The sequence below is a fragment of the Rhea pennata genome, chromosome 2 (genome assembly GCF_028389875.1).
Source record: "Rhea pennata isolate bPtePen1 chromosome 2, bPtePen1.pri, whole genome shotgun sequence".
NCBI classification, from domain to species: domain Eukaryota; kingdom Metazoa; phylum Chordata; class Aves; order Rheiformes; family Rheidae; genus Rhea; species Rhea pennata.
The window spans coordinates 72,873,881-72,888,585 of record NC_084664.1 but is presented as its reverse complement, the minus strand read 5'-3'; the positions used below and the strand labels follow the sequence as shown (position 1 = coordinate 72,888,585).

Below are 14,705 nucleotides of genomic sequence, written 5' to 3'. Positions count from 1 at the left end.
CAGACTGAGGCATACAGGAAACAGGTGTTTGCACAAGCATAAGCTTCTTGTCTTGGCAAATAGAACATAATGCAGAACTTCTACTTTAAGTGCATAGGAGGAAAAAAAACAGCATCAGATCTCCCATTTTACTACTGATAATGCCTCCACTCACCATGCTTCTGAATTTGTGTGGTTTAAACTGTATGAAGATAATGAAATTGCAAGCTTTCCTCTGTTTCAAAACTAGCTTCAGTGTTATTTAAACATCATAGTCTATAGATCATATTAGCATTTTAAATATTAAAATGTTAAATGTTTAAATGTTTTATACATTAATGTTTATTATAGTTTTATTGTGTTTTTTATATAACAGACAATGCAGTTTCAAGGCAAACTAAAGTTTCTTTTTGGACAAAGGAAGAAGTCCTCATCAGGAACAGTATTACCACCTCAGTTGTCCTTATTCTGCATAGTGGTACCACTTCTTCCTTCTGTGACAGAGATGAAGATGAAAAGCCTGCTTGTGAAAGCAAAATACAAAGCTGATGATGCAGCAGGAGTAAATACAAAGTACTTTCAAATTAATCTTCTAGGATTTAGCAAAGTATACTCTGATCTTTATGTGTATATGCAAAAATCACAGATTGTGATAAATAACCCTCTATTTAAAAATACGTTTTTAGGAAAGTGAGTAGCTTACCTGGATTCTTATTCCCAGCCTTCAGAGGTTGTTAAAGCAACAATTCATTCTACTAGTTATAGAAGTTAAAAAGGAAAAAAATATTGAGAGTTCTCAAACTTCAGTAACTTCTAATAGCACAATTACTAGGACTTGGGTCATTTTGGTATTAAACCAAAGGAGAAATTACAAAACTTAATATGTGTGTGCACGCACACATGCTCATGGTATTCATAAACAGCCAAATGAAATGTATATCTGTTTTTTTTTTTTTTTTAATTTATCTTACAACAGAGACTTATGAACACACAAGTCTACTATTGCACTAAATGGCCTAAGGTTGATCACAGAGTATCAATCAAAGAAGATCAGGACAGATTGTATTCAGACTTACTTTTCTCATTTTTTTCCTAACACTTATTTTCATTATGCTTTTCTGATTGAATTTTAAAGTTGTTGTTTAGCGCTAGGATTGTGTTTTTCTCTGTTTGGTTAAATATAACTTTACAGCAGCAAAGTTCATTGCTGTGAAGTAAAATGCTCATCATTGTTATTGACAGCATCATAATCTGACTTTTAACCAGAATATGCTTGTGTATGTGTAGGTTTACTACCCACACATCTAATGAGGTTCTAGCACAAACATTTTTTTTTTTTTTTTTGACAAGAACTGAATTGTTGAAAGTCTGATATAGTAAAATACACAGGCTTTTGGATCAGAGTTTGAATAGTGGTGATCAAAAGTCATTTCCATCTGCTAGCTTTTCAGTAGCCCAGGTGAAATTAGTTAATGATCAGAATTCAGCTTCTAGAAGAGAAGTGCTTTACTTTAAGTTTTACTAACTGACTGGACTGTGGCCTAAAATTTAATAGCTGAGACTCTGGTGTTTCCTTTGGTTCAGGCCTGAAGCATGCTGGCCACGAATGGTGGGGAAATTCATACAGACATTTCTTTTCTGTTGGTCTTTATAAACAGAGAATTTTGGAAAGCAGTGTCACAGGCTTTGCACTTTTTACTAGCCCTAATACGCATTTTGAATTAAAGATTGGAATAAATTCATTAAAATCATATGATGATTATTGCAAGTTGAAGTCGTGCTAACTCTTAAATGCATTGCTGGTGAGTGTGATGTAAATACCCAGGATAAGCAGAGCCAAATACACATGTGTTTGTCTCAATTCAAGCTGAAGGTTACTATTCCGGAAATAGGTAAATGGTGAGCAGAATGTTCCTAAACATAACTTTTCCTCATAATTAAATGCAGAATTCCAATCATACACTAATTTGAGCATCCATATGATGCAGGAAACATAGATAAATACTCCATGTTGGTCATTATGTATTTAAGCCATCAGTCTTTGTTAATGGTTGACAGCTTGAAGACCACATCTTTCACAGTTTGTGAATTTACTGTGTTGTCATTCACTGACAAGGAATTTTCCACAATTTATTCTCTGCAGCTGCAGTTCAAAAGCTAATTCAGGCTTATGTGAAGCAGCAGAATTATATGGAAGAAACAGTCATCATGAAGGTGCAGCTTTCCCTAATGTATTACAGAGTGCTGAAAACCAAATGAAAGGTGTGTTCTCTAAGTACTTCTGGATTATATACAGTTTATGGAGACAGAACTTTGCCTTTTCCTTTCGCTTGTTAAGATTTCAATGCTTTTTTTTTTAATCTCTAACTTCTGTAAAAAAGCTGTCCATTTCAAAAGATGGTGTTGAATCAGTCTACTCCAGAAATGTCACTTTTACGGTTAGATTAATAATCATAATAAATACTCAAAATATGCTTTCTTAAAATGAAAGCATTGCATTTCACAGGATTATGTGTAAATATGAAATAATAAAAGATGTTATCTATCCCTCTTTGAAGAAAATTGGAAAATGTGACACAAATGCCACTTTCCCCTAAAGATCAGGAAACAGAAGGAAGATTAAAATTTATTGTCTTTAAAACTCATGATTTGCTTGTGGGTTTTGACTTGTGCTTTTTCAGTATTTGGGTCTGGCAATATCATGAGAGTCTATGCTGTAATTCAGATTTTGCAACAGATAGAATTTTGATGGTAAGTCTTCTCCAGTGGGCACCACCTTGTTCCACAGAGGTTTTTGTTGCACCAGCTAGAAATGTTTAACCTCTTTAAAACCATTCCTCTGTTGTAGCCCCATTTCTCATTAATATTTTCTTACTGGTCTATTACTGAGAGGGGAAAATGATAATGAACTAATAATAATGAAAAATCTCTGATAACAGTTTGAGGATTTCTAACTGCCCCATTCGATTTTTCAAATTTCTCTCTCTGTGTGTGTGTGTGTGTGTGTGTGTGTGTGTCTGTGTCTGTGTAGTTTGCCTACTTCTGCGACATATTTTAGTTTGTACTTTCTTGTGCTGATGATTCTAGGACAGCAAAAAAGCTAGTGAGCATTCATCAATGATATTAAATACTGCTTAAATTAAAATGTATTTTCTTTTAAATTGTATAGCAAGGAATAATAGAGAAAATGGCATTTCTCTAGTCAAAGTACAAACAAATGAAGATCACTGGGTCTGGGTTCAAGCTAACACTCAGCTTCTGTATCAAAGTGGTTGTTCAGAGTATATCCTTGCCCAGCAGCAAATGTTGAAGTAAGTACATTTTCCTGTACTGAAAATATTTGCGTATTTCATGAAAAATGAAGTGTATTCTTTATGTTTGGGATTTTTAAAAGGATTGTAGTGGCTTAAGACAAGAGCTGTGTGAGAAGAGCTTGGTTTACTTAATAAATGGAAAAACGGAGAAATTTTGACATCTCCTGCATACATTTTTGTCTTGGATCATATGAAATGGCTGTTATAATCCTAAATGCTTTCTTTCTACTTTTTTTTTCTACAGTTAAACATAAATATTTTAAAACAGAGTATTTCAAAATCAAAATGCTTGATTACTAGAATGTTTTGATTTTCTTGCACAACTTAGAAGTTCTAAGTAGTTAACTTTTGCAGACAGTGTATCTCCCAGGATTCATGTTAATAGTAAAAGACCTCCTACCTGAAGGTGGTGGAACCCTTTAACTTTATTGTCATGGTAGAAACATTATCTTTCCATGTAAGGGAATGAACTTTTATGTTAAGAAGCAGATCAAAAGTGGCTGTTTCTTCTATTCAAGTCTATTTCTAAATTGTTTTCTGTGTAATTAAACATCCTCTTTGGTGCTTATTTAGTTAAACTTTTACCCTCAGAACAGTTAGAATTCTTGCCTTGTGTTTGATAGTCCTGTAGACTGAAGTGCTACAAGAGTTGGCCATGAAGATTTTACTCAGTTCTGTCCTCCTGACAGTCTGCAGTAGATGCTCAGTGCTTTGCATTTTGCCCCCTATTGTTTTTGTCTTCAAAAATATTTCTGTGTTAAAATTTCTTCCTGGAAACATACACTCTTTTGAGAATTTTCATTAGATACTATTTCACTGCAGAATTCTTCATTTGGGATCTAAGCGTCTGTTGCTTTTTCATTTTGTCCAATCCATTGTTTTCCAGTTAGACTATTTCCTGTGAAGCTAGTTCAGCAGTGAACTAGTCTCATTTGATACATTCAAGACTATCACACTTCAATAATATTTAGCAGAAGGGTGAAAATATTTAATATCTCATGGAGAAAAAGAGGGAAAATAGTCTGTTTGCTTTGTGTACATCTATTACAATGGAACATTCTCTCTTTCTAACAACATGGACTCCCTCTACTGGAAATTCTTACACATTGAGTCCATACCCAAGAAAACAGGTTCTGATAATGAACTAATAAAAATACCTCCTGAAACCGTCATTAATTCTTCAAATTTTCTTGACAAGTTTCTTACTCTGATACTACTTCTTGCTCCCATACAGAATGAGGATTTGTAACACTGACCCTGCCTTACTAATTTAATGATTACTAATGATTATTCTGGACACTTAGGCATTTTCTTCCCTCTCAACTAACCCTGTGCTCTCAAAATATGGGATCCCCATAGTTCTCAGTCAAGTCACTTTAATCAGAAAGTTCTTAAGTTTCCTAATGATTCCTTGTTAGATATATTTTTAATAAAAAAATGAAAGTGTAAGGTAGTTACCATAAAGCACTGTAATATGTATGTTTTTGTGAAATGTGTGCCCAAAATGAAAAGATGCATGTTTTAATTTAAATGAAACAATGCCAGAAAAAGAATTGTGCATTCATACCCAAATGCATGCCCACTCCTTTTTCTCTCTTGAATAAATTTAAAGGTTATGTGGACCACAGCGTGAGAATCTCATATTAAGTTAATGACAAAGTATCACTGGTGATGTATGTCAAACCACTCCATTTGTGTCACAGAAAATACTCATTTAGAAACCTCTGACTGACTCATTTTCTCTATTGTTACTGAAAGGGAAGAAGATAAACAACTGAAGATACCAAGCAGTTTTGCCAGTTTGAAAGGAAACCTGGAAGGACTTTCTTACAACAGTGCCATTGAAACTCTGGGCCAATTGAAGCATCTTAACTGGACAGCAGTAAAAAATGAACAAGATAATATAAAAGTGAAGTTTGAACCTAATACAAATGGTGAGTGCTTTATGCTAGAGGAACCTCCCAGTTCTAATACTTCAGTTTTAGGTTTTCAAAACAACTGCACCACAAACAGCAGTTGGACTCTAAGAAACTCAAACTCTTCTTCTATAAATCAACGAATGAATACATGTTCAAGCAGAAGAGTTGGATCATTCTATAACAGAGACCAAAGTTTCTTAAGTTTCACATCAACTTGCCCTTCCTACTGGGGGAGTGCAGAAAGCTGCCAGTCTTACTCAGGCTTACAACAACGATTTGTGGAGAACAGTCCTACAGATCATCTGAAATTACAGAGATCATTAATACCCTCAGAATCTCCCTGTGATGCAGTGTTTCCATTGGATACACCTATCAAAACAGAGTACAATTCTGATTCTGAAAACATTGCTGGTAACTACTTGACATCGCAAAATCGAGCCTGGTTGGATGAGAATGGCACAGTGGGAAAGCAGCTGTTTAGTTATCCCAATATAGTACACCTTAAAACAGAACCGGACCTCCGTGAGCAAGTTTCACCTTGTCAGAAACCAAGGCACTGTGTTTATACACCACATAATTGGCAATGCATTGTAACAAATCATCCCAGCAACCTAAATCTGAACAGATCTTGCAAGGGCTTATGGAGCAAGGAGATGGCTCCATTTTGCCCTCCAAGCTCGGCATGTTTGGAAAGCTTGCCTGACTTACCACATACCGAATGCTACAATCAGTTCTATAGCACAAATTCAGTGGAAGAGAAAGAGCAGAATAATGAGATTTTTAAAATGCAATGCGAATTCAAAAATCCCTGCTTGGTTCAAGCAATCAAGCGTGAGCCCCTGGATTCTCCACCATTGTCCAATAATGGACAGAATCGAGTACATATGAGTTTCTCTGAAAATACATTAGCAGGTGCTGTACCTCATAGAACAACTGAATGTACATTTTTACAGTAGATTTTATAATATTTGGAATATTTATAACATTAAAACAAGTTGTAGATTCTCTTCTAGTTGGGTTAAATGAGTTACTAAAATTTAAAAGCCAGTGGAAAAGTTTTACTTATGTATGTGCATGTATGTGTATGTAAAAAATACAGACATACACACACACTCCTATGCACTGTCATTCTCTCAGTGATTTTTGGAAAGGCTGAGAGATAAAATCTTAGATACAGAAAAATAATCATTAATCAATGCACAGGTGTACCTGCTAATTTGCCTTTATCATTCTCCTTCTCTTGTCTACAGTAAATCTGAATGGCTTTACAAGGTCTAGCTATTTCCTTTTCTTGCCTTTGTTCTCTCCCATCCCCCATGCCACTCCCAAGCTGATGTGATGCCTCTGTGCAAAGACAAAAGTTTATGGTCTTCTACATGGCAAGGAGTTTCCTTAGGAGTCTTTGTATTTCTATTTGTAACTACTCCAATAAGAAGCATCAGCTATTCCTTTATCTTAAAATTACTCACAACAGGCATGTATTTCTATTTGTAACTACTCCAATAAGAAGCATCAGCTATTCCTTTATCTTAAAATTACTCACAACAGGCAAGGGTTTCTCAAACAACTTCTTAATTTAAAGGTTAGCATTAATTTAAAATCAAGTGATTTTCATAAAATTAAGTGGAAGTTTCCCTAGTTTCCCTGACAATGGTAATGTTTTAGTACACATATTTTTTCCATTCTAAAGCTATTGGCCTTTCATGTTGCTGTTTGAAAGACCGAATAATGGGATGTTATCCACTTCTATAAATGAGATACAAACTGCTGTTAAATGTACGTAAGAAAATATTTCCTTGGTTATTTTTCTCACTTTTAATAGTAGCAAAGGAAATACCTGATATCAGAAGTCCCACACTAAAATTAGCTATTTTTAAAAGCTTCCCACTTTCAGTCCCCAAAGAAAATGTTCATCTCACTGAGAACCAACTATGCTGGTGCTTTTGAAAACGGATCCATGTTATCCTTTGTCCTAGATAACAAAATATTTCTGCTAAGAGCTTACTCCCTCCCAGATCTGTTATGTTTTTGTTTAATGTCTGCACTAATTTTTGTTTTAAAATTGCACTATTTCAACTTCACATCACCTTTACATATAAAAAAACATGTTTTAAAAAAGCTTAGATATATATGTGCTTTTTAAAAGAAGGCGCATTTTTGTATCTGCTACCCACTGAGGGCACAGCTTTACGTGCCAGCAGAGTGGCATAAACTTCTCCTTAATGCTACAAATAGATGGCATAAGCATAGTTCTCAGGCAGGAGAGCAGTTGTGTGGTAGCAGAGGGAGTGGCAGCCAGGAGACTGCTCTTCTCCAAGACTCTCTCTTTGATACATATTACAGCCTGTCTGTTAGAGTTGGCAGAAATATATACTTTCCCTGCATGTCAGTTAAGTGCGTATGAACAATTGTTTTATCTGAAAAACTGCACTTTACACTGAAATGGTTGAGATAACTTACACATGTACCTTTTCATGACTGTCCTGCAGAAATTCCCTGCAGAAAGGCAGGAGTGGGCAGCAAGGGTAATAACATCTTACTGTTGCTCAGATCTGCACTAGTTCATCTGATCATACCTAACTCATGAGAAAGTCTTGTTTCTGTCTGAAGTAAATCTGCTCCCTGTTTGCTACATGCTGCCTCTTATTTGAGACAACCCTCATATTCTTGTCCTAATATTCTTACCAGTAGCTATAATGTAACATCAGACCCCTTTCAGAGATGAGACTGAGAGAGTGAAATTTACACTGCAAGTTGGTCTATCAGTGTTTGTGTTACATAAATTTAAGCTCAATCACACAAATAATTGTAGGCAACTAAACTGTATATTACTGTTGGCTGATATGGTCATAAATCAGTGGGGTTGCAAAATCTCTCAATTGTTGATCCATTATCTGCAAAAATAAGAGCTTTCTAGACTCTTACAGACTACCTCTTTTAAGGCCATAGTTCAATATTCAGCATAGTTCAATAAGCAATATTCAGCTTATTTCTCTGTGTCATACCCTCTTCTGTGACAGCACAGGAGCTCATAAAGTCGTGTCATGAATCATGTTACATTCTGCAATCCAATTGCTGTGCAGCTACATACATGTGCTAGCCCAGCAGAGGTGGATAGCATGGAGTCAGTGTAGCATGGGGATAGATGGCTGGGGTCAAGTGGAGGACATGCCAACGTAACTGCTAAAAAGTTGTTCATGTAATTACTGTTGGACTCACTGTGACACCTCTCTGAATTAGAATGCCTGGCCTGCTTTAGTACTACCTTGCACATTCTGTAATCATTTACATGTAAATGTAAATTTACAGTAAAACACTAGCATCTTCATCTGGAAATGCTGATGCCATTTTGCACAGATATAAATGATCATACCAGGTGCAACTTAACAGAGGACTGTGCCACTGAATTTCTTATCTGTGCATATAGATACTTTGTGGCATAACTACAGTGGGAGAACTATACCAGCAAGACTTTTCTCTCCAGGGCAGAAGTAGCTTTTAGTAACAACACAAGTTCTTTAAAGATCTTTCCTATACAGAATAAAGGCTATTTTATAATGGAATCTACTTTAAGGCTTTTTTGATATAGGTCAGTTGCAGTGATTTTTCTCATGCTCCCAACAAAACCAGTTGTTTTACACATTTTAATCTGTAAGAGCAGCTGAAGCTTCTGCACAAAATGGAATCTAATCTGCTATAGGAGATGTAACTTCCTTCTAGGAGGATGAATGAATGTATAGCTTAAAACAAGATGTCATCTGCTGGCTACTCCCTGTGTAAATGTTCTCAAGTTAGCTTCCTTATGTTTCCATAAAGTCTGATCCAAGAAAAATACAACGTAACTTATCTTATGTATGACATTTGAATTTGCTCCATTTATTTTGCTGCTAAGTTTTTATTTCAGGTCTCATACGAAAAAAAATGTTATTTATCAATGGAATTTCTTCTAATCTAAGTTATCACATACATGCAGTAGTTGTCTAAGAACTAGGTTTACGAAAAGATTGATAGCTTCTCTTCTTTTTGGACAATCACTAACCACTGCTGCTAGTAAACAAAGATCAGTTTCTTGTAAGCACTTAGTATATTGCACCACTTGGAAGGAACAGAGAAAACTAAAGCAAAAAAATAATCTCTTGCTATCTGTTTTTAATATACAGATATAATTCCTTCATTCTCATATTTTTCTGTGCACAGAATGTGCCCTGGATCGAGTCTGAACTGGTAGCTGACATTGTATTTTGTTAAATTGTCACAGATCAGGTTTTTAAAACCTCTTTGTATGCAGACATTAATGAACCCATGAAAACCAATCAGTAAGTAGTGTGACAGACAGAGTAGTTGTTTTAAATTTTCACTTTTTCCGAATGGTTATTGTTGCTTTGGTATTATTTTTAAAACCTTCAAAACACTGAGAAGTAGGGCTTATGATGTTTAGCTTCTATGCTTAATGAACTCATATTTCCATCCCCCAAGCACTGCCCTAAAGTCTATTTTAGGAGCCTCCCAACGCATTTATTTTTAACAGTGGAAAAAAAAATCTTCTCACAGAAGCAAAACCTAGTCAAATGCTTGCCTGATTTGAACTCGGGAGTATTCAGGCTAAAGGAAATGTCTTTCTTTTCGCAGTATGTGCTGATACTTTGCAATATCTGACTAATGATAGCTTTCAAATTTCTTAAGCTATGAACTCTCCAGAGGTTGAGACAATATTAACACCTTAATTTGGGTTTTTTTTTTTTTTTTTTTTTTTTCAGTATGGAAGGTGAACAGGTCTAAAATCCCTGAAAATGTATCTCCCTCTAAGAGTTACTTAATCCATGAACAGCAGAGACTATCAGTGCTAAGGCGTGTGTAAGGCCTTGTCTTCACTGCGAACTTGGCCTAATTCTAGCTGTCAGTGGACAGCTGCTGAGCACCATACAAGTGCCTTTCCAAATGAGGTACACCACTGTAATCCATTATTTTTACCTGAGAACCTGTCGTAATCTGAGGAGTAAACTTGTACAGTACAAAGAGTGTATCTTTCTGCTTTCTCTAAGGTTTGCTGGGATGCAGTTACGCCAGTGGCTGAAACTGGGGCATCTCTCCACTGTAGATAATCACAAAATCATTAACGTTGGAAGGGACCTCTTTAGATCATCTAGTCCCAAAGATTTCCTGCTGCTGGTTCCACTGGGGCTTGAACCAGGACCTTCAGCGTGTAAAGCAGATGTGATAATCACTACACTATCCCTCTCCCCTAAATGCCAGGAGGAAGCAACAAGGACCACCCCACTTGCTAAAGCCCAGGCTTGAACCAGGGACCTTTAGAGCTCAGTCTAACGTTCTCCCAGCTGAGCTACTTGTCTTGCAATATATTTGTACTTTAGACCTTCTGGACACCAAAATACAGCATTGTTTTGAAATTCTGGAGTGTGCTAGCAGTGTGCAAGGAGTGGACTGATTTTGGTTGATCCTCAGTTTGCAGATTTAAATAGCAAAATCTGGTGCATGTCAGTTGGAGTGATTTTTCTCATGCTCCCAACCAAAACAGTCATGTTTTATACGGTTCAGCACGTAAGAGCAGCTGACGCTTCTACTCAAAATGGAATTTAATCTGCTATATGAGATGTAACTTACTTCTAGGAGGATGAATGAATCAAAGGACTGTTCCTAAATTCTTTGTAGGAAAGACTTACTTCCTACTACCTGCTTGTAATACGGTAATGCAATGTATAGTTTAATTGCCTTTCATTAGAATATAATGATACATTCTTAAGATCCTTAGAACTCAGCCTCCCCTGGATGGCATAGGGAGGGCTGACATTTATGCATCAGCAAATTCAGTAAGACTGAAAAGACTGTGTTGAACTTTGATATGGTATCGAGATTGACAGGGCATGTTGAAATGATATTCCTAGCACTTAAAATATTTAGATGGAGGGCACCAAGCTGAGGCAAGGAATATTCTGTGGGATAAAATCTGCTTCTACTGTCTAGAAGCCTTTCTTAACTCCTTGTTTTGAAGTTATATTTGAACTTAAGTAAGACAACCCCACCTATTGTAGTTATTTCACAAAAGCCATTAATTTGTCTTAACAACGTATGATGTTTCAGCTGAAATAGTTAAAAAGTCTAATTTTCTCTGCCCATGCCCACGCCCCCTCGAAACCATGATTCATTGAGATTATGTCTGATACCCCTCATACATATTCATTACAATTCTTGGAATTAATTTGGGCATTCATTACCTTTCCATGAATTTGCTTATATTTTTACATATTATTATGCGTGCGCATTGAATCCATGAGGAGAGAGTTTTGGGGGTTGCAGAGGTCTCTAGTAGCAACAACAATCTGCGGAAAAATATATTAAAAACACAAAGTACTAATATATTTTTTAATCAAATGGAGATCAGTGCACTTGTTTGTGTTTTGGCTTTTTTGGGTGGAGGGTTGTTAGAAGTAAAAGAAGATTGTTAAGATTTTTTGGAGGGGGGGGTGAAAAGGGGGAATCACCCTGAGATTTACTGCTGTCAAGCCATATGCATTCTGTGACATTTTCTTCTCCACCTATTGCCAGTAATTCTGTAATCTAAAATCATGTCTCTGTTTTTTCCTGCAAAATTGAAAGTACAGCTCTTCAGCTGAAAAGAATTTCTTGAAAACAAGTTTTGAGGTAATTTGACACTAAGTTGTATCTCTCAGACAGAAAACATCATTCTAGGATGCATGAAACGCTTCTGTTCCATTTGCAGGGTTAGTCTTGGAAATATTTTTAAAAATAATTAAAAAAAAAATCAACGTCTGCAGTAACTATTCTGCTGTTGGTCATTTTTGCTGAATCATCCAGCTAGTGTTCTAACCCTGCAGCCTGCACATGATTTCCTAGGTGCAATAGGGCTCCACTGACAGCTGCATAACAATAAAAACTTCCAGTTTCATATTTATATTGGCAGAATTATGCTATTCCAAAGACTAAGCGTGAGGAAAATACAAAAAAACTTAACAGAAAGAAGATCAGCTACTTAGCTATTCTCATCAATTTGTTTATTTAATTAATTAAAAGGCTACTGCAAAGTTTTGTTCTAGCTTCCCATCTTGCACAGAAGGGTGTCATAAAAATTCTGCCACTTTTCTTCCTCTTTGTAAGTCACACCCTGCTTTCTCCGTTCTTTATCCTATTATTCTCCCCTCTGCACTTCATTTTTCTTCTTTTTCATCATCCATGTATTCCCTTCATTTAAAACACGAGATAAGGATATTTTTTAAGAGGCAACCAACAACACTTCTTTTTAATCTTTCAACAGAAACACTTGAAAATGTTAAAAGTTATCTCATTTCTTAGTATTCAATCTCCATTCTACTGTCATCATAAATAAAAAGATTCATCCTTTGTATACTCAATAACCTTCCCTCTTCTGCTGGAAGGGTTCTTCCTCACACCTAAGCAGCTTCTTAACATAACTAAAGAACATTTTCTTCCCTAAGGCTGGTCATGTCTATCTAAAAGCTCTTCCTTTTTCTCCCTCCACCTTTTCTACATTTGTAATTTTATAGTATGGTACTTTCTGTCCTCTCTCTTTTCTGCTTTCTCACTCTATAGCATTATTTCTACTTTAAAGTTTTGCAAAAGAGTAATGTTATGCTAAAGTGCAATCCCCCCACTTCCCCCACTCCTCTAACAAAACAGGTACTGAAAAAAGCCTTAAAGTAACTTCAGCTGTGCTTTATAGTCACTTTGCTAGTGGAATATACTCTCCTGAGGAGGCTATCCTGCCAAGAAACTGCCTTATCACCAGCAGTTTAGTTCTGCAAGTAAGTACTGACAAATTCTTTTGTGTTTAGACCTCCTGAAGTAACACAATGGAAGACAAGATCATATAAAAAGTGCATGGAGATCTGCCAACATTTTGCATATAACTGCTTTTTTCATCCAAAGGGTATTGATTGTATGATACCAAATTTAAGGGCGCTTTTCTGAAGAGAACAAAACTACATCAACATTATTTGAAAAAGCAACAATTTGTACATGTAATGTGTGCATTTATGCATGCAATTCAGGCAAGCATACTACTTTTAAAGCTAATCTATCTATGCAAGCAGATAGCAGGCACACAAAATTTTACCGTAAATGTCTACTTCAGGCTGGTGAATCGAACAACTCCTGAGAGGACAAAATGAGTAACAGCTGTTTTCACAATGTGTAACCTAACCTCTATCAAATATGCTGCTTTGTATACAACAATTATAATAGACTTCAAAATGTATCAATAGCAGGTTAATTGAAACGTAGTAAAATGTGGATTTTGTATTTTGGAATTTTGTTAAACTCGGTGCACTTTTATGCTTTTTTTCGTACTGCTTCCTCACTCTGCTTTTAGAAGGAACTTTCAAGTGTATTTCTTAAATTATATTTTACATTTATTACTAGTCTGAAATGTAAAGTGAAAACACTTTAAAATAAATATTTGCATTTAAATTAAAACCGTGCGAGATTACATTTTCCTCTTTTACAATGCTAGCCCCCAGTACGAAGACAGAAGTTTACCACTGGACATGCTCAAGCACTGCTGCAGACCGAGACAGACAGACGCAGCGAGTAACTGCCCTAAATCTCACCCCACCCCCCAAAACCAAACCAAACCAAACCAGCGCGGCGAGCGGGGCACCTTAAAGAATCACCGCCCCTCGGTTTCCCCCGCGTCTGATTAGCTGGGACGTGTAAGCTTCTTCCTACTGGCTATCACGACAGGCCAGTGTCACGTGCTGGGGAGTACGCTCCTGCAAGCGCCTCAGTTTCGACGTATTAGCGCTCTGATGTCGCGTTGGCGCTCTTAGGAAGCGGAAGTGACGGCAGGAGGCGCTGGATGTTGCTGCGTGCGCGCTTCCAGGGGTCTGGCTAAATTTGCTGGCTCCCCCGGGGACTCGGTGTTAGGTGTACGCGGGGCTCGGGCGTACCTGGTCGCCCGCTGAAGCAGGCGGTGGGGTGCAGCGGGTGAGATGGGCTCAAAATTACCTCGGCCTCTTCAGAGACTCGTGAGGAGAGGCACCAGCACTGGGGGTGTGCGCGGCAGGTGAGTGGTGCTCCCTGAGGGGCGGGTTCTTTTTCTCCAGCGTTTCCGTGAAGTGTTTTAAGAAAAGCAGGCGTGAGGGGCTTAAGGTCATAAGGGTATGCTAGTGATGAAAGAGCTTATGTTTCCCCCAGAAGAGTGTTGAAAAAGGAAAATCCCGCTTACTTTATGTAGTTCATCCGAGTAACGCTTCTTCCCTCTCTGTCCCCGAGTTGTTTACCGAAAAGTGGTATGTAAACAAGAAGCGGGCTTTCCTTTTTTCCTCTATACAGTGGACCAGTTTTGCAGGATGAGCGCTGTAAATGAGGTTAAACCAGAAGATGCTAAACCGGAATCTGAAAAAATATATATAATATTGCGAAGTGAGTAAATATATTGATATCTTTCTTGTAGTATTAAAGATTATGCCTATAGAAATTTATGCAGAACTAACTTAGC

General features: G+C 36.9%; 1 protein-coding gene and 1 long non-coding RNA gene across 2 annotated transcripts in view; one reads left to right on the top strand and one right to left on the bottom strand.

Moving 5' to 3' along the window:
* Positions 1-6,168, top strand: part of AHRR (aryl hydrocarbon receptor repressor) — a 71,483-nt gene extending 65,315 nt beyond the window's left edge. The window contains exons 7-10 of the mRNA XM_062567963.1: positions 356-552; positions 2,123-2,241; positions 3,149-3,290; positions 5,052-6,168. Coding sequence (XP_062423947.1) covers positions 356-552; positions 2,123-2,241; positions 3,149-3,290; positions 5,052-6,168 — 1,575 coding nt within the window. The remainder of the gene's footprint in view (positions 1-355; positions 553-2,122; positions 2,242-3,148; positions 3,291-5,051) is intronic.
* LOC134136211 (uncharacterized) lies at positions 346-13,933 on the bottom strand. Its single transcript, XR_009957457.1, has 3 exons — positions 13,866-13,933; positions 13,323-13,360; positions 346-499 (listed from the first exon to the last, which is right to left on the bottom strand). It is a non-coding gene; the product is annotated as an uncharacterized LOC134136211 (long non-coding RNA).
* Positions 13,934-14,705: the final 772 nt, after the last annotated feature.